We start from the raw sequence: 26,508 nt of genomic DNA, 5'->3' as shown, positions 1-26,508 counted from the left end.
GACTTTGTGCCCACGTCACCTTCTTCGTGTGTGGCTTTGTGCCTGAGAAAGACACAGACTCAGAAAGACAAATAGTGTATAGTTTCTTATATGTGGATGTTAGCTTTTAAGCTTCAGATATGTGTGATTTACTTTGTGTATTTTACTTGCATTGCATCAAAACTTTCTGTTATTTAAGATTGTATTTTTACTCTGTGCCTCTTTGTGGTTGATCAGAATAAGATTTTTTTTTTAATGTTAAGAACTGTAGCTGGTTGTAATTAGTATGGAATTTGGGTACGATATTCCTCTAAGATATTGCATTTGTGTTGTGCTGTTTCTCTCTTTCTCTCTCTCTCTCTCTCTCTCTCTCTCTCTCTCTCTCTCTCTCTCTCTCTCTCTCTCTCTTAGTTTTTCAAGACAGGGTTTCTCTGTAGCTGTTCTGGCACTCACTCTGTAGACCAGACTGGCCTTGTCTGGCTACTAGGATTAAAGGTGTGTGTGACCACTGCCTGGTCTGTAAGGCTGATCAGTGTGGCTGTTTCACTCTCTGAACTTCAGACAAGCTTTATTTATTAAAATACAAGTGAAATATGGCTACAGACAGGAGCGTACGTGAAGCTCATTAGCAGACCAGTGCATCTGTGAGTTGGTGAGTTCCAGGTTCAGTGAGAGACCCAGACACAGAGTGCCTAAGGAAAACAGCTGACCGCTGGCTTCGATACACATGTTCACACACACACACACACACACACACACACACACACACCTGACATTACACAGGAAGATGGTACATTTGTTGCATGGATTAGCATGTACAAAAGGTTCCTTTTGAGCATAGCAAGGCTCTTCAGTGTAGGTACTCTCTTATCATCTTTGATGTCTCAGCACAATTCTTTTGGGAACTACATCAAACGTCACCCAGCCTGCAGTGTTTAAAATACCCATTCCCTTTCCACGTCCAGCAAATCCTAGGTGATCCTCCGTTTACAGAAGTATATATAGTGCCCCCTTGTTTATGGTGAAGAAATGCTACAGCAACACTCTGGCAAGTGTCTTAGCTTTGCTGTCCTTGGAGCTGAGTAAGTGCTCTGTCTGTCCAGGAACCGTACATTCAACCCAATCATCCAACTTATTACTTTTCTATTTCTGATGACTTAAGTATTCTGTTTCTTAAATATGCCTTTTGTGATGTTTGTGAAATTATGACCTTATTGGTTCCCTTCTCCTTAGGGAACCAAGAGTCAATTTTTTGCGTAAGTTCCCTTCGGGTCTGCCTTACACTGCGAGAAGGCTATGTCCTCTCTTTGTGTTCTGTCTTACAGGAGTCGCCGACGGTTTTCCAATAGCAGAGCACTCTTGAGGAGTGGCATTCTTGATTCTTCATGCAGTCATGGATCTGGAGAAACCATCTGTCTGGGGCTCATTAAAACAGCGGACCAGACCATTGTTAAGCAACCTGAGCAAGAAGAAAGTTAAAAAGACCCCAAGCAAACCCTTGGACTTAAGGGTGAGGCATCATCTGGACCGGCGCCTTAGCCTCTCGGTGCCTGACCTCCTGGAAGCAGAAGCCTTGGACCCTGAGGGCCGGCCCTACTCGGGACCTCAGTCATCCTACACCTCGGTACCCAACAGCCTGTCCACGGCAGGCATTGTCCCCAAGAGCAGCAGCAGCTCCCTAAAGCAATCTGAGGAGGAACTGGACTGGAGCCAGGAGGAAGCAAGCCATGTACTCGGGGTGGACACCGACTCAGAGGATATCTATGCCTCTTTTGCGGAGGAGCGGCAGGCATCCAGCCAGAGTGGCCTGGATCCGCACAAACATCCCCTTGGAGAGGATGCTCCGGAAGAGACAGAGGTGAGACCTGGGCACTTCCCAGCTTTTAAAAAAAAACATGTTTTTAAGGTACATTCATTGTCCTTGGGAAATTTGGGTAACAGTTATTTTGTGGTTTTATTGGATGAAGAGAATACCATTTACAAGAATTTAAATTAATGTACTATTGATTCTACTGGTGTTCCCATTTGTTTCAGGGCTGACCTCTATGTATTTCAAAGCCAGCACAAAAGAACCTTCTAGAACCGTTTAAAGCTTTAAAAGCCCTAGTGGATGAGGTTTCTTTCTTTCTTCTTCTGGCAGAGAAATTGAGCACATAACTTTAACCTTTTTGTTCTAACCCTCCCTCCTCTTCCTGCCTCCCTCCTCTTCCTGCCTCCCTCCTCTTCCTGCCTCCCTCCTCTTCCTGCCTCCCTCCTCTTCCTGCCTCCCTCCTCTTCCTGCCTCCCTTCTCTTTCTTCCTCCCTTCTCTTCCTCCTCCTCTTACCTTCCAGAGGAGCAGCAGTAATGAGAGCAATAGAGCTTCCCTCCCCCTAGCATTGCTAAGTCAATCAGACTCTTAGACAAAGCGTGAATGCTGTTTTTTCCAATCTAGACTTTGTAGACAAAGCATGCAGACTAGCTTTTGAGATAATGTGTATCTTCCTCTTTGACTACCGGAGCCCAAAGGGTGCTCTTTCCTCTCTGGTATCACGTCTGGGTAAACTTGTGCACCAGTATGGACACTCGGTTTTGAGAAATTCCCTTACTTCTCTGAACAGAAAGGTGGAATCAGGGATCAAACTTTGATTGATTAGCGGTTGTAGCAAAGCTTTGGCATTCTAGGAAGGCTAAGTACCAGTGTCATGCCAAGGTTCATGGATCTGGAAGAAGAGCTTGAATTCAGCAACCAAATTCCTAATCCCGATCCTGATTTGGATGAGCAATTTAATCAGCTAAATTGGATATTTTTATTTATTTAAATTCATCTTAATGATGTGGAAATAGTTTCTAATGTTGAAGAAAGAGGCTAATACTTTCTATATTCCATATTAATCTTAGAGTTGAATAAACATTGATTCTTCAGCTGAAGGGTCTGGTTTTTCTTTTAGAAGAAAATCTGTTGATCACACAGCATGTCTGGGTTTCCTTGGGGCATGAACTCTGGGAATGGAGTATGATGTGATCATGTTCTTTTGAACACGGTTACTCACTAAAGGGCTCAGCTTTTTTTTTTATTTTGACCTTACCATTAGGAGATACTGTTTGTAAATTTTTTATGATTGTAAATATTTGTAAACTTGAAATACATTTTCACTTTACAAAATGCTAATGCAAGCAAGGGCAAGGGTTTGTTATCAGGAGCACGGGCAGCTTACCCATGGCTTTGACACTGAAAACATAGATGTTCTTCCACTCTCAGAATTGTCTATGTTTTTATCATGAGGTATGACTTAATGAAATCAATACATTTTTTCTCGAGAAAATACTTTAAATATACTCTTCTATAAGATGATGGGGTGTGGGGAGGAATAAAGGTGAAGGGAATAAACAGGATGTGAGAGCATGCGGCAGGGGCATCTGCACAGATGCTCAGAGCAGCCACAGCACCACGGCAGCAGATGGGAGAAGGAGGCTTAGCAGAAGAGGACTGGGAGAAAAGGACTCCACCAAACTGGCTTTGATCCTTAGCGTCATGTGTGCTGATCGCTCCTGGAAACAGGGCCTTAAGTTGTGGGACTGGAAGTCACTGTCTCCTGGAAGGGTCTTCACACATACATTGCTGGCAGCACTACCATTATCTGTCTACTAGCTCAGACTCAAAAGCCTTTTCCCCATCCCTCATCTATTTCCTCTTCATTTCCCCGGTAGTCTCCTCTTCTGGAAATCCTTCATAGCCTTCAACAGCAGGTGAAAGTTCCCTCCGGTGAGGCGTTTTCCTACCTTTGCTCCCAGTATGTTCATCCTGCCTTCATTTTCATAGCATTGTGCTTTTACTCTGCTGGGAAGTACCTTCTGTCTGCTTGGGCAGGAATCTGTAGACAGAGGAAGGACTTATTATAGGAAGAGAAGGTAGGTTTAAAAAAAAAAAAAAGGAGGCAAATTGGAGCCTGGCACGGCTGTCTCTGTGCAAATGTGTCATTGATTTGAAATCAGCAGACTGTGAGATTCTGCCATTGACTACCTCGTGGCCATTTGACTCTTCAGACTGACTCTTATAAAAGAGTCATAAGTTACAGGTGGAGATAACAACTAATTTACAGTGAGAATTAACAGTGTTATCTCCTGTAGCGTGATGTTTTCAATAAAGGGTCCATTCTTTATCATGGTGCTTAGGAGTCAGATCAAAATCAACATGATTGTTAACTTGTTGGGAGAAATGTGTATGGCAGAGTCACCCTGGTGAATGGTAGTTGTTAGGTCCGTTCTCACAGTAGAGTTAGTGTTTGAAAGAAATCACACAGGAACATGGGAAGGTTGCTGCCCATGAGTCCCAGTGAGAAGGGTAGATGGCTTCCATTATTGGCCTTTATGTCAGCACCCATCTCTCAGTGAGGGCAGAACTGCATATTACAACCTGACACATTTTTTTTGGACCAACATTGTTCATCTCTACATGGGATCTGGCCTATTTAATGAAATGGGAATTCTTTATGCTCTGTGGCATAGGCTGTCCTCCCTCTGAGCTCGCCCAAGGTTACCTAGCTGCCTTTACATAACTTCTCCACTCCGACTGATGCATTGTTCCAGGTGTTGTATGTTGTCGCTTATTTAGGTGATAGAGGGATTGCTTTTTGATTGCTGTGACAAACCCTGAGAAGAACTCCTTAAGCAAGTGGGAGGGTTAATTTTGCCTCACAGTCCAAGGCTATAGTCATGTCAAGCAAATCATGGTGCCTTAAGTAGCACATCACATTGGGTCTACAGCCAGGAAGCAGGTGGAGATGAATGTCGATGCTCGGCTCCAATCCCTCTTCACTTGTAGTCTGACCCTGGCTCATGCCATGATGCTTCTTATTTTTAGAGTCAGCCTTATCATCATAGTTAACCTGATATAGGAACCCTGTGGAAGACAGTCTTAGAGATTTGTTTCCAGGATTATTCTAAATCCTAGCAAGTTGGTAATCAAGGTTAACCATCCTTGGGAGCTGGCACTGTGTGGCAGCAGCCCAGGAACTACCCCTCCCCTTACTCTCATTTTGGATGTCTAGGCTTTGCTGGGAGAAGAGTTGTTGTTAAGAATTGGGGTATGTCCACCTCTCTCGGTTAACATGTTGAATTTCTGTCCCCCATGTGACTGTATTGGAGACAGGGCATTGAAGAGATGATTGAACTTAAATGAAGGCATAAGCATGGAGTTGCTGATCAAATAGTACTGAGATTTTAATAACAGAGGGAAAGCCCTTGATATTTTTTTTTCTCTACCATGTCAAGACATACGGAGAAGACAGCTATCTATAAGAAGTAAATGACCTCATTAAGAACAAAGTTTTCCTTGATCTTGAACTTCAGGCTCCAGAACCATGAGAAATCAACTTGTGTCAAGTCTCCTAGTCAGGGAGATGGTGCTGCAGAAGCCTGGTGTGACTAAGGTAGTGTCCAATGGTCTTTCTCAGGAGGTGACTTCATTGCTCTTGCCCCTGAGATTGGGGACAGAGGAGATGGGCAGAGAACCTTCGGATACTGAAAAGCACCAGTCCCCAACATATTTATGTATGTCGTGAGTTGTATAGAAGATTTCCATTTTTGTTAAATTGCAACCTTCAGGTGACTAGCAGTGTAATTTTTCTCTTCCAAGCATTTGTGCAAATCTGTAGAGATGCATATATATTTGTGAGTATACTCACAAAGATCAATACATGATACTAGATATATGGATGAATATGCTCATGAAGTCTTTATTTGCCATTCAAGCTAACGGTGCCATGAGGTGCCCTGGTCACCATTAAGAGTCCCTGTTGGGTTGGGGATGTGTTTACACTTTGTGCTCTTTGGTACGTAAGGTATGTTCCAAAGCCTAGCTTCTTAACTGTGGCATCACTCAACCGAATGTGGGGGTATCAAATACTCTGGCAGCCGTGAAAGTTTCCTGGCCATGTAAGGACTGCAGATTAAATGAAAATCAAACAGTTAATGAATGGAAGGTATTTATGGCAGAACTGACTTATGTTAACATAGCACTTCACTATAGCCTTAGTTCTGAACACACAACACATGCCATTTGCCTTTCATGTACTCTTAATATCAAACAGCATCAGAAAATGCTTCTTAGAATACCTTGGCTCAGAACTAAGACTGTTATATGCTTTGAATTACAGTGTTTTGTCTGTATAACAACCTTTTCTGCTCTTATAAAATCATAATGATTTAATTAAAGAAAACATACTTTTCATATTTTACTAGCATCATTCTTCAACATGTGCCAAATTAGTAACCTTTGTGTTTTATTATGCTGTTACGGTAGATTTTATTTTTATAATTACTATTTATTTATGCGCATATGCACGCATGTGTAGAGATCGGACAATTGTGGAACCACTTTTGTCCTTCTACTAAGTGTGTGTCCTTGGGATCCCAGGTCTTTAGATTTTACTCACTGAGCCATCTCTCCAGCCCAGAATATTTGCTTTGAAGAATTTCTGTGCTTGAGTTGCTAACTTAAGCTTTAAAAAGAAATTGTTAAATAGAGTTTGGCTTGGGATTAGGGAGGAATTTTCAATAACTTTTGAAATGCCTCTACACAGAGTTCTGCTGCTTACATGGTGCAGCATCCTCAGCATTGACAAATCAAACTATCAAAGAACTCCGAGGAATGTTAGAGATGCTGTTCTTGTTATAGCATTAAAATTCAGCCAAGTTTTAATTCTTCAGAGGAAGAGATTGCATCTCCATTTCATTAGCATGTCTTTTGCTTTCATCTTCTATTAGTGGTAAAGTATTTACCTCAAAGAAATGTTGAAAAATAAGCTTCTTCATGATTTATTTCAGCAAATATTTGATCCGTAAACCCATTGTATAGACCTCAACATATGGGATTACCGTGAAAGTTTCTTGGAGGAAAAGTGTCATGGGTAAGAGTTTAGGATATGCCCTGTTCTTTAGACATGGCAGTCATGCTATGCCCGGTAAATCTCAACAATATGGTTATGTGCACAGTAACAACACCAGGTGACATGCCAATGTGGATGAGGGAGATGTCACTAGACTCTGCCCCTAAATGAAGAACTACACTCAATCAAAGTTTGCCAGAAGAGGATCTTGTCCAGGGAAGAGTACCCTGGTCGATTATCTAGTCCCAGAAGGTAATCTCTAAACACATATGAGCAACACTAAATAGACACAATAGTACACACATATACATATATACTCACATAGCTTTGTTACTTTTATATTGTCATGACCAAGCATCCTGGTCTGTGAAATGTATAACACTTAATTTGGAGATACAGAGGGTTAGCATGCATAACCATGCAGAGCATGGGAGCAGGCAGGTATGGATGATGCTAGAACAGTAGCTTTGTCTGCAAAAAGGAGGAGACTCTGTGTGTGTGTGTGTGTGTGTGTGTGTGTGTGTGTGTGTGTGTGTGTGAGAGAGAGAGAGAGAGAGAGAGAGAGAGAGAGAGAGAGAGAGAGAACACTAACTGGAATGGAAGGCATAGGCTTTTGAAACCTTAATACCCTGCCCATAATGACATACCTCCTCCAACAAGACAACACACCTTCCCATTCTTTTTAAACTGTTTTTCCAAATAGGGACCAAGTATTCAAATATAGAAATCTATGGGGACCATCCATTCAAGCCACCACAGCACATATATACATATCTAGCAATAATTGAGAAGAGGTAAATAATTTGAAAGGGAGTTCAAGAGAATTGGGAGGAATTGAGGAAAGAGGAGGGAGAGGTATAAATTATATATATATATATGTATATGTGTGTATATATATATATATAGTTAGTTAGTACCCTTGAATGATACTCTCAAAAAATTAAAAATTATTTTCAAAAAGTCGACATGTTAAATATCATCCAGCTGGTTCTAAAACTTGGTTTGATCCAGGCAAATCTGAGAATTAATCCTGTGTGCAGAATGATATGTTCTACACAAGCTGGGAGGGCATTTTGAAAGTAGAGCAATCTAAAACAAGACAATTTAAAAGGAAGACATTCATTTTTTTTCTGCCTCTACTGTGCCCCATGAAAAACAAAGATAAAGATAATGCTTCAAAAACAAATGCTGCTAAATTGAAAGGTTAGTTACTCAACCTCATCAATGAATTCTACCATGTGGTAATACCCTTCCCCCATAGTTCATTTGTCAGTTGAAGCAGTAAACCCTAGCTTTGGTGATACCTCATACGGTAAGTCAGTGGTGTGTCCCACTTGCTTGTTTCCAGAAGACCTACCTTCCACCCATAGGGCTTCAGTTCAGTGACCACAGAGAGGCAATGTGACAGCCACAGAGGGGAGGAAGCAGCCTGTAACTTGCAAAAAGAAGCAAGTGCCTCAGGCCCACGACACTTCAGTTCTGTGGTTGTTACTGTTTGTGTGATCTCAACATAGTGTGTGTGTGGCTGGTATATATGACATGTTCGAGGGGTCTTCATGGGTATGATCTTCTTCATCTCTGTCTTTGGGGAATCTACCATCTGCAGATGATGAACTTGGCACTAGGAACATAGTAACTGGCAGTGCAGTCAGACCTCCCTTCCTTATACAGTTTCTATGATAGATGCATAAATAATTTAGAAAGTGGTAAGTGTCATGGAGAAACAGTAAGCGGAAAACATCCTTGAAAGCACTGTGTAGAGATGCTACACAGAGTGCTTAGGAATGGCTTCTTCTGAGTAATCAACCCTCTTTGTTTAGTATTTCTACGACTGTTATTTGGGGTGTTGGGATTAAACAGTCGATATTCTGGAAGACAATTTTCACGTGAAGGGGAGCAAAGGTAGCAAGCTGTATGTGTATCTGGGAAAGCCGTGGAGGACATGATATCAGCAATTTTTGAAGACCAGAGAGCAGCAGACTACCAAGGAATGGGTGAACATTTCACAAAGAACAAGCAAGTATTGTAGCTCAGGGGGACAGGGAGAGGGAGCAATGGAGGAGACATCAGAGAAGTAACAGAGGTCGCGTGACTGCACGGTTTTCCTACTCTGTAGGATGACTCTTAGACTTTGGTGATGGCCTGGTACCGTAAGTGTGCCACATAGATTCAAAATGAAAGCCGAGGCTCAATGCCATGCCACTCACACACGGTGCAAAGTGAGTCAGCAGTCAGCAGGATGTTGGTCATGATTCTCACACCTGCTCTAGACAATGGGGTGGGGCGAAGTGATGGTTTGCCTAGGATAAGAGTTCTGAGAAAACTCGATGGCCGGCGAATAGCAGGGAAGGGCTCCTTCCAAGGCTTCGTCCTTCTTGTTTATAATACCTTTTCATGTAACTGTGCCAACTGGTGAGCATCATCAGAAGACCTTGGGTTGCTGGCTGCCTCCAGTTTTAAAAATAAATTCTGGGTTGAGGCGGTAGCTCATTGGATACAAAACACACTTGTGTCACTGCGTGAGGACGTGAGTTTCAGTCCCCAGCATGCACTTAGAAGCCTCACGTAGCTCTGAACTCTGTAACTTCATCATTACTATTGGACACGGAAACAAAAATGGGAAAAATCCTTAGGATTGCACGGGGCAGCTAGCCTGGCATAAATAGTGCAAAAACAATAGATGCCCTGTCTCAAATAAAGTAGAAGGTTAGGACCTGTACCCACGGCTGCCTTCTGCCCCTCTCATGCTTGTCATAGCACATGTCTGTCCATATGTGCACACATGAATGCCCACTCCCATCAAACACATACAGAGAGAAAAAACTTACTTCTTACCATTGCGTATATTTATGAAGTATAATATTGTAACCCCATACACATGTATACCTTTTGTTGTTGTTGTTGTTTTGAGACAGGGTTTCTCTGTAGCTTTGGAGCCTGTCCTGGAACTAGCTCTTGTAGACCAGGCTGGCCTCAAACTCACAGAGATCCGCCTGCCTCTGCCTCCAAGTACTGGGAACATGTATAACTTTTAATAGCACAAGCAGCGTAGAGTGTTTTCATCTTTCATGAAGGCTTTGCTCTATACCTCCCAAGCGTATCTGCCATAATAACAATAATTAATAACGATGATAATTATAATAACAGTAATAAATTGTCTAGCATAGTGACTCTACTTTGTTATTAGTTCTGTTAAAGTATATATCAGCATTATCTCATTGGAATGCCTCAATTTACAAAGCGCTTGCCTGGTACAGTGTCCTCCCTAAAGAAGTCATTCATTAAGTAGCCTTTGAATTGTCTTTCCCCTAAAACCTACAAGGTAAGTATCGTGCCTTGCTTCTTTGGAAAAAGTCTCCTTGTCTGGAAATCTAAGAAGGAAAAAAACAAAGACACTAAGAAATAGCAGAAGTGGGTGTGAGTCTAGGGTCTAGGTTTTCCCCACCCAGATCCTTGTTTATTAAGGGATTTGAGTCTAGGTAGTCTTGAACGGATCCTTGTATATTACCGGGTGTTTCTATTCCCAGTACATCTCCTGTGGTGGCTGGTATAGGTGCTTTTGACACAGTTGGGCTCTAGTGAAGAGTGAGGTGCTTAAAATCTCCCCAAAGGCCTAACTCTCTTGCTTCTCCTTAGTGACTCTTTGGCCTCCTGGCTCTGGATTCTTCATTGTAAATTGCAGATATGATGACAGCCTTTGGACTTCTTTATAAAAGATGATAATGGGTGTGTTTGTGAGTTATGGAGTGATAAGAAAACATTAAGGGATGGATTGTTCAGCTAACACAGCTCTTGCAAATAAGAAGGAAGGTCATTTGTAAATATTACTTCTGGTTCAAGAAGTGCCTGGGAACTGGCCAAGCACTTATATCAGGAATTGGCTTGTTTTTTTCTTTCTTGCAGCTATCCAGATACTAACTGTGTTTGACTGTGTGGGTGAAAAGGTGTCTGCCACAACTCACTTCTGAGGTTACTGCACGGAGAACACAGAAATGAACAGGCAGAATTGGAATTCAGATGAAAGGAACAAACCAAAAACCAATTTTAGATATTTAGGTTTTCATGCCCGTTTGTTCTTGTCTTTTCTGTTGATATAGAACTTTTAAATTGTTGCATTTTAATAAGAAAGCTACCTTTCTATTGGATGTTAGCATTATGAACCTGATATTTTTAAATAGTTAATAGCTTCTCTGACCTGTCTGGCCATCACATTCCTGTTGTTTATGTTATTGCTCTCTATGTCTTATAGTGTTTGCATATTCTTGAATATTCATAGGGTTGAAACCCTAGAATGGGTTACAGGATTTTTTTTTTCCCAACACAGGGTTTCTTTCTAGCTTTTGGAGCCTGTCCTGGAACTTGCTCTGTAGACCAGGCTGGCCTTAAACTCACAGAGATCTGCTTCTCTCTGCCTCCTGAGTACTGGGGTTAAAGACGTGCACAACCACTGCCAGACAGGTTACAGAATTTAAATAATATGCCACTTAATACTCAGATATGCACTCATATGCTTTCATGGATAAGTTTTAAAATGAAATAATTGATCTCCGCCAGTGTTGCCTCATTGTTAGCTTGTCTGTGTAGGTATATGCCTTGTTCTCCTGAAATCAGACACCCAGGGATGACACACTTTGTTGTGGTTTTTGAGTATACAGCACAGCAAGAACTACATGGGAGGTCACATTCATACAAGATCACATTAAGTGTATGGAAAAGACAAAATTCATTTGTTCATACCAATGTTTTGCTTTCAGATTCCTTGGTGACAGATGTGTATGTGTGTGTGTGTGTGTGCATGTGCAAGAGTGTATTTACATTCATATACATGTAATCGCATGTGCTAAAGCGTGCCTGCATGTCTGTATTTGTGTGTAGAAGTCAGGGGTCAGCTTTAGGTCTTTCTTTTCAGGAGATGACCACTTTGATTGCTTAGACAAGGTCTCTCAGTGCTTGGAGCTAACCCAATAGACAAAGCTACTTTCCAGCAAACCTCAGAAATACATCTGGTTCTATTCCTCAGCCCTAATATTACAAGTGTGCACTAGGATGCCCACCTCATTACATGGCATCTGTCAATAAAACTCAGGTCTTTCCGCTGGTTAGCAAGTATTTTAACCAACAGAGCCATGTCTTTGGCTCTGTGACAGACAGACAGACAGGCAGACAGGCCTGCATGCACGTGTGACACACACACGCACATGCGTGCGCGCGTGCACATGCACGCGTGCGAGCGAGTGCGTGCGCCTGCGCGCGTGCGCGGACACACACACACACACACACACACACACACACACACACCTTGTATCCATCTCAAACCTCCCTGCGCCCTTCTGGGTTTCAATGAATTTTCATTCTTTTAGGTTGGGGATTCACACCTACAGGGGACACAAATTTTGGGTTAGCTTCCCCTATGGCGTAGTACTCTATAGTAGAATGCAAAGCCATGTGTCTCTAGAGACAAATCAAAGAAAAGACACCTGTTGCCCTGGAGGAGGGCTAAACACCCTCACGTACACATCATGTAGGAAATAATTGCCCTAATATATTTTGGTGTGAATTATTAGATTTTATAATGTCCAAAATTATCCATCCTTTCCTGAGTATGTGCTTAAAAATAATTCGTCTAAAATCCTCAAACTGATGCTCAGTAATTCTTCACTCTGTACAGAATCCTGCTTGGCAATTAAGGGACATGATAATGGTGGGAACTTGGATGGTTTCAAAGGCAGTGTGCAAAGTGAAAGGTGCCATACGCTGACATACTGCATGACGTCTTTGACGAGACAATCTATAAATGACAAGGTAGCATGATGGAAATAGATCAGTAGTTGCCTTGGCTGAGGAAGAGGAGGAATATGTTAGCATAGTGGGATAGAATGGAGGAGTCTCCTGAGTGGCAGAACTGTTGTGTATCCCCACCATAGAGCAGTTGTTCACATCTACGCCTCTTTAAAGTCACAACACTCGTAGCAACGTGGCGATCTTACTTTGATGTGTTTTAGCAAACCCAACATGCTGATTATTCTTACTCAGAACGTAAACACCAACATCTAGCGGCAGAGGATTATCAGCCATTCCTTATGATGCAAATATAATTGTGCTCCTTTTACTAAGACACCAAGTCATAACTCCTAGATCTAGTTACTAGGCTTACGGAAGAGATGGGACTGTTATAGATTCTTCTGCTCAGTGGATAATTCTCTGGGTTCTGGGTAAGAGTGCACGAGACTGCTTTAAGTTATGTGTCTCCCAGCTGCTGTAACTCGTCCTCTTGTGCATATGGAATGCCTTTCTCTTCTTATGGTAATCATTTTCCTTCCTTCCCGTGGATATATAGTGGATGACAGTTACAGTGGCTGTGGGAACCATAACTTTAAGTTCGGTGACTTCTGTGAGTAAAACCAGCCGTAATGTTGAATTAATGGCATTGCTCACATGGAATTTCCCTGTTGCTATAAGTGGGAAACTTACAGCGTATTTAAATAAAGACTTGGCGTTCATTTTCAGTAGTATATATATTATGGCACATATACAGACTAATTTGGTCATTTAAGTAGCATTATTACGAAATAGAATAAGGCTAACATTGGAGATTGTATACAGAGTATCATGTTTTAGCATAATGTCGTTTAGCCATCCACACACTTCAAAATGGAAGATGAGGAGCTGGAGAAATGGCTCAACATTTCTCTTACAGAAGACCCAGGGTTCAGCACACTGTGTTCCCTAACTCCAGTTTCAGGGTCTGAAACATCCTCTCCTGGCCTCCAAAGGCACCAGGCATGCATATGGTCCACAGGCTTACTTGTAACACACATACACACACACACCAAAGGTAAATATGTAGATGAAGTAGAAGATGGCAGACTATTATGACACTCAGTGAATAGCCAACTAGAACTCTGCTCCCAGCCCTGGTAGCTTTGTAAGACGACCTTCAAAAATGGTCAAATGGAACATTGATTCCTCTAATAAAATTAAATGATGGTGGAGACTTTCCATACTGCAGAGCATCAGAATCTGCTGGTTATTGTTATATTGAAACATCAGTATTGACATGATAAATCAGGCAGAAATTGGGGGCTTGGTAATGTGCAGTATAAAAGACATGCCATGAATTCTTGGACATCAAGAAAGTTGGGTAAGAGTCTAATTGTTGATGGCCCCGCCTATCTTGCCTGGGTGTCAGTTTAGAAACAGTCAATCAAGGTGATAGCAAGAACCTGAAGGAGAGGTTTTCTTGGCTCTGGAGCTGTTGTTGCCTTCTTGTCTATCATTAGGCTGGGCCTCACATGGGTGTTGGGTCACTGATAGTACTCACAGCGGATGTAGTAAATGGAGTGTATGCGCCCTAGAGAAAACTCAAAGCACAGGATATTTCCCTCCCCCCTTCCTAGGTGAGTTCATATGAATTGGCCACGAGGTCTTTATGCTCTGGGGACATTGGACCCAGAGTTGGGGGAGACAGAGAAAAGTCTGAGAACAGTAGAATCGAGAGCTGCAGGGCACCTATTATTCCTGGCTGAAAGCTTATTGGTACGCACGCCATTTCTGTGTGTTATGGCCTCCTGGATGTTATCAAATGCGGAGGGGGGAGGTCAGGGAGCCTTTGCTTCTCCGCAACTCTTTACCCTCCATTGTGGAGGATGAAAAATGGCCCTCTTATGCTGGGACTGTCTCAAGGTCTGGGAGTGTATGTATTAGTGAGGAAGGCTGCTTAGCATACCCCAGTGAATAGGAAGACTCAGGTCATCTGTGCCTCCAAGCACAGCCTGCGTACCAGGGAACTGTTTTCCAAGCTTTCTCTGCAGGCCTCCTGGTCCCCACACTGGATTATAACTTTGGAGTCCCCCAGTTACTAGAGCAAGGCATGGTATCTTTGTTCATACAAGTAATTATCTGAACTGATATGCCAGGCAAATGGCGGCATGCTCAGATTCCTAAGAAAGCTGCCCAGGAACCCAGCCAGCTCCTGTCTGTGTTTCCCTGCGGGCATCACCCTGGCTCTCCCACTGCTCGCTAACGCTGCAAACCCTTGAGCTTTTCTAGATGTTCCCTGGTCTGTGTGCACACGACTAGCCCAAGAAGGCTGCTGAACATGACACTTCCTATTGACAGACGTGTATTCTGTCACCCCTCCCTTTCTGAGAATCGTAGCATATTGACACAATGACATACATATGACCCTGTAAAGTCATCCGTTGGGAATTCCTGATTCCTAGTTTTGGATTGGTCTTTTGACACCTGTGGGACCCAAGCTATCTAGTTGGAAAAAGATTTCCCAAATCACATATTGAATGGATTCCTAGTTTGTGCATGTTGAATTCTCTGGGGGCTGGGCAGCTCGGTTTAGTTTGGCGGTTGCAGACCAGGCAGTTCCTCCTTGGAAGGGGCATGGCTATGTGCCCTGATGGTTGTCTTCAAGCGAATTAAAACATGTTGTTTGCTGTATGCGTGGATGTACTTATTATTTCGTACCCGAGCATGCTCTCATAGATAACCTAGGTCTCAGAGGCCATGGCTCAATCGACACCTCTGAGTTCACCTCTTCTTGCCACACATCTAGCAAAGCCTCCCCCATACCTGAAACCAGGCATGCAAATATCAGAATTCCCAAGGACCGAGGCGGGACATGATCACAAGGCAATGAATGTCATTTGCTTTCCTAAAGCAGAGTTTTTTTTTTTTTTTTCAGAAGCCGCATGGCAACGACGATCTTAATACTTCTATGACATCTCATCATTTTGAAGAAGAATCTGTGAGTGACGTTCATTACTCCTAACACTGATGTCAGCCTTGTAAATACGTCTAACCAATTGCTTATATTTCTCGGCTTATTTCTCCTTAAAACATATAAAATGGTACCCACCAATAGAAACGTGTCTTGGAAGTTCTAGCTGGAAGAGATTAATTCGGGTTTATTGATTGGTTAGCTTGGAATAGATCTGTCTAAAAATACACAGTAACCATGCAGCTGTGTTTGGAAGGAAAGAGGACAAAGCCCTTTGAAGCCTTCTGAAACTTTGAAAAGTCAAGGGCAGCTGCAGCCACAAGATCAATTGGTTGAGTGTCTAATGAATGATTAATAAATCATTCTACCTGTTCTTTGAAGAAAGTTGGGAGCTTGAACTGGCTCGAGCATTATAGGGGATTCATAGGATTCACAGGTACTCGAAAATAGTCGGCTTTGTCGCTGGGGCCCGTGACAGTTGACGAATTCCCAGAGAGTGAAGTGGCAGCGCTTAGGGGACCAGACAGCAGCAGAAGGGTAGAGCGGGACACCAAGGAAGGGACTGAGGGATGAAAGTGAAACGTCCCTACCCTGGAGAGCCCAGAGCAGAGACCGTCAAGTGTGGACTTGGGGACTCGGGTGAAGAACCTGTGTCTGGAAGATGGAGACTCACAGTGAGAGTTGAACTTATAGCCCTTGTGCAGGAGGTCTGCTGGAGTTGGTGAGGATTGGTGAGGATATAGAGAAGAGGGAGACTTCCACAGCTGAGGTGGCTTTGGGGACACGCCCCATCCTCCTTTCTCCATACTATTCCTTCTCTGGTGTTCTGTTCTTATTTTTAAAAGTTTATCCCCCACCCACTCTTGTGTGTGTGTGTGTGTGTGTGTGTGTATGATCGTGCACATACCTATGCATGTGGGTACACTTGCTTTTGTGCACATGGAGGCTACAACAGGGCATACCCCTTTCATCACCTTCCACTTGTTCCTTTTGAGGCACAATCTCTCCCTGGATTGACATTTGTATTTTCTGTGCTAGGCTAGATGCCAGCCAACCCGGAAAAACCTCTTGTTTCTACTCCCTCAGAGCTGGAGTTGCAGATACGTACAGGATATTTGGCTTCTTATGTGGGTGCTGGGGCTGAAACGCCAGTCCTCATCATGACACAGCAAGCACCCAGCTGCCGAGTCATCTCTCCAGGCCGAGTGATTAGTTTTATAAGAGATCTCACAATGAATTAAGGGGTTGAGGGGTTTCGGACATCGACATACCATCTGTGTTGGGAAGTTCATCTTGTGAAGTTATACTCACGACTACCTCTGAATTCAGAGACAATCGCACTGGGGGGAATATAAAGTAATTGGCTGGTAATGCAGTTAATGAGCATGTTATCAGAGCCTGCTACAGCGGGGGTTCATCCTTGACCACTGTTTTTTTTTTTTTTTTGCCATTCCTGATTAGTAAGCGATGTCTCTACTTGGGCCCATATGTCACTGACTTGGATCCCTTTCTCACCTGTGCAGACGCTTGGAGAAGCCGGGGATTGCCTGAGCCACCTCCCCAGCCCCTTCGCATACCTCCTCACCATACACCTGAAGGAAGGCCGCAACCTCGTGGTCCGGGATCGCTGCGGTAAAGTTGGTCTGTTGTGCGTTTGCTCAGTAGCCATAAAGAGCCTCTCTGTGTCCTGCTCCAAAGGCTTCATCAGGCATTGTACATCTCGCACTGTTTAGAGAGGAGCTCGTTCCCTCACACCAGACTCACAGCTTCAGCGTCTTCCATATCCATTGACTGTGAGGTATTTAAAAGGGATACATGCTGGTATCCTTAAAAAAAAAGAGTAATAACAACATATATTTCTAGAATGAAATAGCCATGGTAATTTGTATTTGGTATATAGCAAGTGGTCTAGCAAATAGTTTATTGGTCTTACCGCTTCTTTGAACAGTGACTGGATTTCTAAGATGAGGCAATGAGATTAATTGATGCAGATAGCCTTTAAAGTTCTTCCCTCCTGCTTTGAGACCCTAGAGGCTCCTTCTTGTAGCCATGATCTGTCTTTTCTTTGTCTTCTATACAAGTCTCTATACATTTCTATACAGAGAGAAGTTAAATTGAGACCACAATACCCATATTGTTGCGCAATAAACATCAATTCTTACTTTGCAATACATTTTTAAGATAGACCATGGTTTTCTGCACAAATACACTTTCTCTTTTAAACTCAACGTGTTGCTTCAAGTCCTTTGTACGTGTGAATCACCCAAGAGGCTTGTTCATATTTTCTGTGTCCTTGGGCCCCCACTTATGGATGCCATCTTTGTTCATGATGGCCTGCCCTCAGTTAAGAGGGTTGAGACATGCAGCTGAGCAGGTAGTAACTGTTTTTTTTTTTTTTTTTTTTTTCTGTTCTGCTCTTGAGTAACTCCTGCCACCTGCCAGTTAAGACTTTTCTTCCTGGCATACTGCCCATGCTGTTCCTATATGTCCACACATGCTTTGCTGGTCCTTCCTTGGGTAGCATCAGTGGACAAGGTAGTGTCGATCTATCTTCTGCTATATGGACACTGCACCAGGCCCTGTGTTCAATCATACATAAGTTGGCTTCCACTTCTCATATCTGCCGCCTCCAAGCCTGGAGCATGGCTAGCTCGTCTGTCACATCCATATTCTTCTCCTATTCACACCACCTGTGCACCAGAATTCTCCCTACAACCCTTCCTTACTGCATGTGCGTGTGCTGTCTTCCACAAATCTGATCTAATTTATACAGCTTCTGTCTGTGAGAACTGTGTGAAATACATCCCTTGTGTGTGTGTGTCTCTGCCTTTGTTCTTTCCTTTTTTCTTTTTGTTTCTTGAATACTTCTGACTACCCTAGAACTGTTGCTCTGTAGACCAGGCTGGCCTCGAACTCAACAGAGATCCGCCTGCCTCTGCCTACCAAGTGCTGGGATTAAAGATGGGCACCACTATCACCCGGTACATCCTTTCTTCTTAATAAATACTCTCTCTTTTAATGTGTAGCAGTAAAACAGAGGATATTGCATTGCACTTGTGAGTAAGTCTATTATTTTGTATTCAGTACCACAATTTCTTACCTGTCATTTGAATCATGTGTGTGTTTTATATTTGTCATAAAACGTTCATGTGTATAGATACATTTCATGTATCTATAGGGTCACCTAGCTCTTCATAGCTGAGATAACATATGAGGGATGTGATTTTTTTATATTTATTCATTATGTATACAATATTCTGTCTGTGTGTATGCCTGCAGGCCAGAAGAGGGCACCAGACCTCATTACAGATGGTTGTGAGCCACCATGTGGTTGCTGGGAATTGAACGCAGGACCTTTGGAAGAACAGGCAATGCTCTTAACCACTGAGCCATCTCTCCAGCCCAGGGATGTGATATTGAACCAATGCCAGCGACCACTTATAGATGACCTGACCTGCTAAGTGTCCTAGTGACTACTTATGTCAAAAAAGAGCATTGTCAAGTCCATTTTGTGACAACTTCCTCAGGTGTTAAGAATATTCTGCAGAAAGTGTATTTAATTTTACAGGTCCTCAAACAAATTTGCTGTATGTATGTGTGTGTGTGACTTTAATTTTGCAATGCATATATTCTCACAAACATATATACATATATACAACCTTAATATTTTTGGGATTCTCTTTCCTCCAAATCTTTAATTTTGGGGACAATCATAGGCCCTGGATCCTTTTGTTCTCCTTTCTAATCTTTTGATCCTCTCTTATATATGTGAGTTATCTAGCTAGCCCATTCTTGGCGAGTCATTCAAATACAACCACTGCACATCCGTATACAGCGGTCGGTTTACTTGGGTGATGATGAAGCTATGGCCATGTCAGAAAGAGAATGAAACACTGGGGCTCAGGTGCACTATTTTCAAACTTTGCTGTTTTAATTTTTATTGACACACATTTATGGGGTATCATGTTTAGGTATGTACAAACATAAGGAATGATTGTATGTGGACAGTTTGCTTATACATCACCTTAAACAGCTTATCAAGGTGACAACATTGACTATCTTCACCTTCTGAAACACGTTATATAGTTTGTTGGTTGTAGTCATTCTAATGAGTGACACAACTTCAGAACTGCTTGTCCCACACATCTGTAACATTATGCCTGTGATTAACCTCTGTCCCCCTCTCTCTTCCCTATGTCCTTCTTGTCCCATAATATCCACCATTTTACTCTCAACTTCCCTGAGACTCCTTATACAAATGAGAACACACAGCATTGCTTTTCTGAGCCTTGTTTATTTCACTTAACACAGTGTTCCTCTGGCTCATCCCCCTCCTTATATCATTGGAGAGTGTATAGTCATTATTCACAAAAGAGGAGTATTTTTATTTTATTTTCCTTAAATGGAATAATAAATTTAACTTTTAATTTGATTTGGAAGTTCAAATACATGTAACTGATGAGATGTTGACTTCCAGTTATGATGGGGGCTTTCCAAGGTATTCAGATGTTTAAGTTACCCCTTCAGCCCTGGAAAACAGCTGGAAGATGGTTAATTTTGATACATTGTTTTATTTCGTGGGTTTTGCTCATAAAAGTTATTTTTGATGAATCATTCTCTGTTACCAAAGAGCTCAGCATTTTCCTTGAATTGTTACAAAATCATTCCTGTTTATGAAACCTTCTGTCTAGATCTAGGTTGGCAAACAGTTTAGACACAAGGCCCCGTGGTAGTTAGTTTAGGTTTCCTGGCCCATGAGTGCCAGCTCTTCAACTTGGGGTAATATGGTGGAAAAGCATCCGTAAAAAGTACATAGGCCAATGGACATGACTATGTTCTGTGAAAACTGCATTAATATAAGCAGAACAAACAGACTAGATGTTGGGCTGGTTGAATCCAGGCACTAAAGCTGCTGACCTCTGACTAGAATATGATGGTCTGATTGTTAGATTCCTCCTCTAACAACATGATTTTAATAGCACAGTGACTGAAACCACTGTTTAAATCAAGAAGATGTGCTTACGAAGCAGTTGTAATTGGAAGTTCAGACTTTTACTAGATCTAGAAAACATCTTGGTTAAAAGACAAAATATTGCATTAATATCTGGAGATATTAGGGAGCCAGAAGTCATGGTTTGGTTTTTCTCCAAGTCTTGGGGTGAAGACCCAGTTTCAGGAGAAGCCTGCAGTTAGACAGCATCAAGAACACACTAAACTGTGCTTGAAGAAGTCTTGATCTCAATCCAGGCACTGTGGTGCCCTGGTTGTCCAGGGCTGGGAAACACACCCTGCTGGTGTTGAATCCTTTGCTTCTGTCTTTGAAGATGCTGAGATTTTCTGGGATGTTTTTTGAAGTTTATTAATACACAAAGTTGTCAGGTATTCTTTGGAAAGATTTAGTTAGGAGCTTGTGTCTCAGGATGTTGAACATGTTTACCACTGGTGCCCTGTGAAGCACAGGGGTCTGCAGTTTCCACCCAGGACTGTCTGACCTTGGTTTATGTTCTCTTGATAGTTTTCTCTCTCTGTATGTGTCTCCTGCTGTCTCTGTCTCTCTTTCCCTCCCCTGCCCTCACTCTATCCCTAAGTCCCTCTTTCCACTCCTTATAAACATGACTATATACATATGAATACTTATGGATATGAGAACAATGTCATGTGAGGCCCAAAAGCTTTAATTACATAGTTCTAGAAGTCTGGATACATATCAAAGATTGCCCTGGAAGGACTCTTTCTGGTGTGGAATTATTTGCTTTGGGTTTCTGATCCGTCCCTTTGTCTGTACCACACAAGATCCAGAATGGGCATTTTGTGTCTAAGTAAGGAATTCCTTTCTTTTGCTTTTTTTTTTTTTTTTTTTTTTGGCAAGCAGTTTTGCTTGCTGTAGTGTGAACCTGAGATGCAGCACACTGGGCATGGCCTTGAGCTCGCTCTTTGAGGAATGCCATGGCCATTCCCCTCTCAGTAATTGTCTGTTTGTCCCTGCCTCAGCCCTCTCCCCTCTTTGTTCTTGTTTTCTTCTCTCTACATCATTAAGGCCCTACTTTATATTCCCTGTTTCCTTGCTACTTTGGGGGCTGTACGATTACCCATGTTGTATTGTTTTTGAGCACTTAAGACTTGCCGTTTTCTATGGTATTGGTGTGGTTTTGGCCCAGTAATTTTAAGTCTTGGAGACTTACAGCTGAAGCAAATAAAACAGTCATTAAAGCGTGTTTTCCCCTTGATGGTAGGGTAACCCAGGCCCGCAGCTGTGGCCTAAAAGAATACTGTGTTGCTGGTGCCCTCTTCTGGCTGCTCTCCAGCATTGCAATGGGGAAAAATGAAACCATTAATACCACGAGGGCCATATGCATCACTCCCACTGTGTTGAGGACTGATGATTTTCTTTGTGATGTGAGCTTTTTGAAAACTCATGCCCCGTTACAACACAAAACTTCTCTTTTTATTCATATCTGGAATAGATATGTATTTGACATTTGTTTATAGAGTAGTGATGGCTTCCTCTTCAGATGACAGGAGGTCACTTTTGAGAGGAGTGATCTAAAGGCCAAGGGCACAAAGACCACCACATGAATAGGTGTTTAAAGAGCTGATGGACGCCACTAGAGTGTTCCAATGGTTAACACCTCTCATTTAAATCTTGCTACGTTAGCAGGCTAGGTTCATGATTGTTGCCGGGCGGTGGTGACACACACCTTTAATCCCAGCACTTGGGAGGCAGAGGCAGGCGGATCTCTGTGAGTTCAAGGCTAAGCTAGTCTCCAGAGTGGATGCAGGACAGGCTCCAAAGATGCAGAGAAACCCTGTCTAGAAAAGCAAGCAAGCAAACAAACAACAACAACAACAAAAATGTTTCATGATTGTCTGTTTTCTTTATAATGAAGAAATGATCACATTAGAGCCATAGAGAAACAACCTCCTTGATGGGGCTTCAATGACCGACAGGCAGGTGTTTCTAGAACTCATCATTTGAAGGACTCTTTCTACTCTGGGGGTGGTATTGTGCCCTCCAGTTTAAATTTGATTCAGAAAATGCTCCTCCGGATGCAGTGACCGACATGGGAGAGGGGGCAGATAGGGCTCCACCAGGTCCTTACTAGAATTTAAGATGAATCTCCCTTTGCTGATATAAGTTTGACAGTGGGTTTCCTTTATACCATATAACAAACCCTAATTTATGAAATGCTCTATCACTTACTTTGGTTTCCCATGTGTGTTCTTCTCTATTACAAAGTATTTAAGAAGAAATATAAAACCTTAGAGGGGCTGGAGAGATGGCTCAGAGGTTAAGGCATTGCCTGCTTTCCCAGTAGTCCTGAGTTCAATTCCCAGCAACCACATGGTGGCTCACAACCATCTGTAATGGGTCTGGTGCCCTCTTCTGGCCTGCAGGTATACATACAGACAGACTATTGTATATATAATAAATAAATAAATAAATATTAAAAAAATAAAACAAAGTAAGTCATGCTCTGTTGAATCAATGATCCAAGTTAGGTTAATTAAAAATGTATTTCATTGCTATTTATTATTATTATTTATTGTGTGTGTATGTTTATGCGTGCGTGTGTTCAGTCACATGCATGTGCATGCTTCCATGATGTGTGTAGGCACATGTATGTCACAGCATGTGTGTAGAGGTTAGATAACACTTTTGTGTTGGTCAGCTTTCTTTGAGTGCTGGTTCTAGGGATTGACCTCAGGTTACTAGGCCACTAGTGTGGCAGTATCTTTACACACTGAGCCATCTTGCTGCCTCCCCACCCATTCTTATTATCACAAACCATGCTTCCCCAAATGCGCCTGCGTCTTAAACGGTGTGGACAGCTTTGGCCTTAACTTCTTTGCAAGTCAATTATTGATTTGCATTGATTTTCTCCGGCCCTACCATTATCGTCTGACTTGTTCAGTGTTCTCATTACAAGATTAGTGGTTTGCTCCTGAGAAAAGCTTACTCTTACCAGAAGCAATGAAGTGGCTCCCTCTCTATTCCCTACATTAATATAGAATAACTTTGTTAATTGGGTAGAGAAAAAAACCATTATCCCTTTGGTTTACTTAAATCTATGTTTGCATCAATAATTCTGGACATTTAAACATGTGTGTTCATACTTGTTATCTTTGCACGCCCTCTTCTGTGCGGACTGGCCCTGCTCCCACAGTGTGCTGGGTGTGTTCACAGATAACACTGGGATTTGTAATCCAACCTTCACTTTTCTTTCTGAAGTATCTGTAGTGAAGATATATTCAGAGTAGCGCCTTCCTCTAATTCCCTGTCTACGGAGGCCCATGCTCCTTCGTTTGCTCTCATTAGTCTGGTTTTTCATTTCTCATTTGTGTTTTTTGTCTGTCCCCATTTTTCCAATATTAGGACCTGAATGAAAACTTTGTTTCTTTTTCAAAATGACTTCCAGATGAAGAAGGACAGATCTTTTTCTCCCCAATGTTAGACTGCCATTTTTCAACATCCACACATGCAAGTGCAGTATGTACCGGTGCTTGCTTCCCGGGCTTCTGCTGGATTTCTGCCGATGTGTTCCGTAGTGCAAGAGTCAAGTGCACATCACACTCCTACTCACACACAACCCAATTGATTTTGCAAGCTTCCAGCTTTGTTTCTGACTGTAGTACCGTCTCTGAACACCAGATGGCATGAGATCCTTACTATGCATGTGCCACAGCTTAAAATCCTGGGTCTCTGTGTCAGAAGCGAGCCTGAAAGCTTACAAAGATGCAAACCATATCCAGTGGTGTGAGTCAGTTGTCCTCTCCTCCCCACTTAAGTTGCTGAAATAAATGAACACAGCTGAGTTTGGAATCTGTTTCTGTGGATCCCCTTCCCATCCTGAATAGATCACGCAAGACATGCTGGTCTGTGTGTGTTACCATTTCTGAGAGCTCCTCTCTGGGGACTTTTGTTGCTTGGTTTTGTTTTGGGGGTCCATACGCTCAGCGCTGATTGGGATGTTTGGTGCTTGCCACTTTGTTGAGCCGGTCTCCACTTAATTCTTTCTCAGTGGTCCTGAGGAGCCAAGGAAAGTGAGCCTGGAATGACCCCTATGTTTGCTGAGTCTATTTGACCACCTCACCCTGCATAGTTTTTATCTACTTGCCTATGTGGGTGAGGGTGTCCATTGTTAGGTACAGCATGGGATGGGATGGATCCCATGATGTTCTTTACGTGTCTGTTGTACATGTGTGTTCTGCTCATGGGCATGTCTGTTGCTATGTCTTCAGGCCGTCTCATTTTACTTGAAATCTTTGTTTCTAGTGTCACAAAGATGGCCATACTTCAGGGTCACTGAGGTTCACACTCATGTGTGCTTCTGATTGTGTTTAAAGAATAGGGATACAGACATATTGTTTGTGTGGCTGTTCCACCAAAGCCCGACCAGATAAATCCTGTATTCACCAAATAACCAATTTACTGAAATTACTGAATCTGTATATATTGATAAGTCTTTCAACTAAAAAACAAGTTATGATAGTTATATGTATATGCATATGATAGTTATATGTATATACATATATGTATATCACATACTATGTATGTTGATGCATATATGTATATATAATATAGACTTTTAAAATAGCTGTAGAATGTATCTGGCTCATTAACAATAGGTTATGCAGGCAAAATCAAAGTAGCATTTTAAAGAATACTTACATTTTTGTTTAATTTAAATATATTTTTGTTTTATGTTATGGGGTTATTGCGTGTGTGTGTGTGTGTGTGTGTGTGTGCTCATGGCTGGTACCCATGGGAGCAGATGTTGGTGGCACCCAGAAGAGGGTCTCAGATCCATTTGAAAATGGAGTGATGGATGGTTGTGAGCCTCCATGTAGGCACTCTGATGTGAACCCAGGTCCTCTAAAAGAGCAAGTGCTCTGAGTCACTGAACTACTCTTTAAAAAGCTGTTATGCTAGCAAAGTGATAGAGACAGGGATGCTGTAGCATAGGCTGTGGAGCCAGAGAGGGGAAGATTAGTGATAGAGACAGGGATGCTGTAGCATAGGCTGTGGAGCCAGAAGGGGGAAGAGTAGTGATAGAAAGAAGATGAAACTTCAATGGATTCCAGGTTGGTACAGGGACCAGAGTCTCAGAAGGTAGAGACAATGGTACTGTACTATACGGATGGAGAAAACTTGAAAGTCATGTGTCTAGGAGAATCCAAATGCCCCAGGAAGCGCTCAGTGCCTACTTTACTGCAGCACTGATAGATTCTATTTTATATTTCATACAGGTCTTTATAACCGTCATACACAATTAAAGGAGGTTTATGGTAAAATTGAGACTTTCAGGTCATTAATTCTGACATAAGCTGATTCCTGGAATGTTGTTGAGTAAAATGGATATTTGTGGGTATTTTTTTTTAAAAATCATACATATTTGTAAATTGCTTGAGACCATTGTATCTCAAGGATCAGCCAGGGTCAGTCCTCACTCAAGGGGCTCCAGTAGGTTTTGCGTATGCATGGTCTCCTTAGAGGAGAGACTTTGTTCCTATTCAGTTAGGGTGGGCACATTAGCAAATCATGTTTCAAAGGCAGTAAGCCATTGAAAACACAACTCTTCCGAGGTTGAAGATGGGAAAGTGGATCTTAGAAGCCAATAGCCTCTCTCTGCAGAAGTAGCCTGGGCTAGGACCTACTAACAGATGGTTGTGTTCTCTGCATTGAATGATCCAGGAGGACCCTTGGCTTGGGATGCTCGGAATGCACACACTAAATAGGAAACGATTCCTCGGTTTTCATAGGATCAAGTAAACCGTTCCCTCTCTTTCTCATCTGCCCCTTCTGGTTTCTAAATGGGACTGTTGACGGATGTAGTGGGCTGACATTGTTGTAGCTGCCTGGCTTCCCTGTGATTCTGTGGAGCACAGGCTCCTATGCAAAAGTCACAACTAGCATACTGCCCCTATATATA

General features: G+C 42.4%; 1 protein-coding gene across 3 annotated transcripts in view; it reads left to right on the top strand.

Moving 5' to 3' along the window:
* The window catches only part of Mctp2 (multiple C2 and transmembrane domain containing 2), a 213,852-nt gene that overhangs the window by 43,272 nt on the left and 144,072 nt on the right, over positions 1-26,508 (top strand). For all 3 annotated transcript variants that reach the window (XM_050149129.1, XM_050149127.1, XM_050149130.1), the window contains exons 2-4: positions 1,305-1,837; positions 15,542-15,604; positions 17,101-17,209. In XM_050149129.1, the coding sequence (XP_050005086.1) occupies positions 1,373-1,837; positions 15,542-15,604; positions 17,101-17,209 (637 nt within the window). In that variant the 5' untranslated portion in view covers positions 1,305-1,372. The remainder of the gene's footprint in view (positions 1-1,304; positions 1,838-15,541; positions 15,605-17,100; positions 17,210-26,508) is intronic.

This window comes from Alexandromys fortis, unplaced genomic scaffold (assembly GCF_014885135.2).
Source record: "Alexandromys fortis isolate MF-2015 unplaced genomic scaffold, M_Fortis_MF-2015_v1.1 scaffold_67, whole genome shotgun sequence".
NCBI lineage: Eukaryota > Metazoa > Chordata > Mammalia > Rodentia > Cricetidae > Alexandromys > Alexandromys fortis.
The sequence above is the reverse complement of the archived record's forward strand: the minus strand, read 5'-3'. Positions and strand labels throughout refer to the sequence as shown.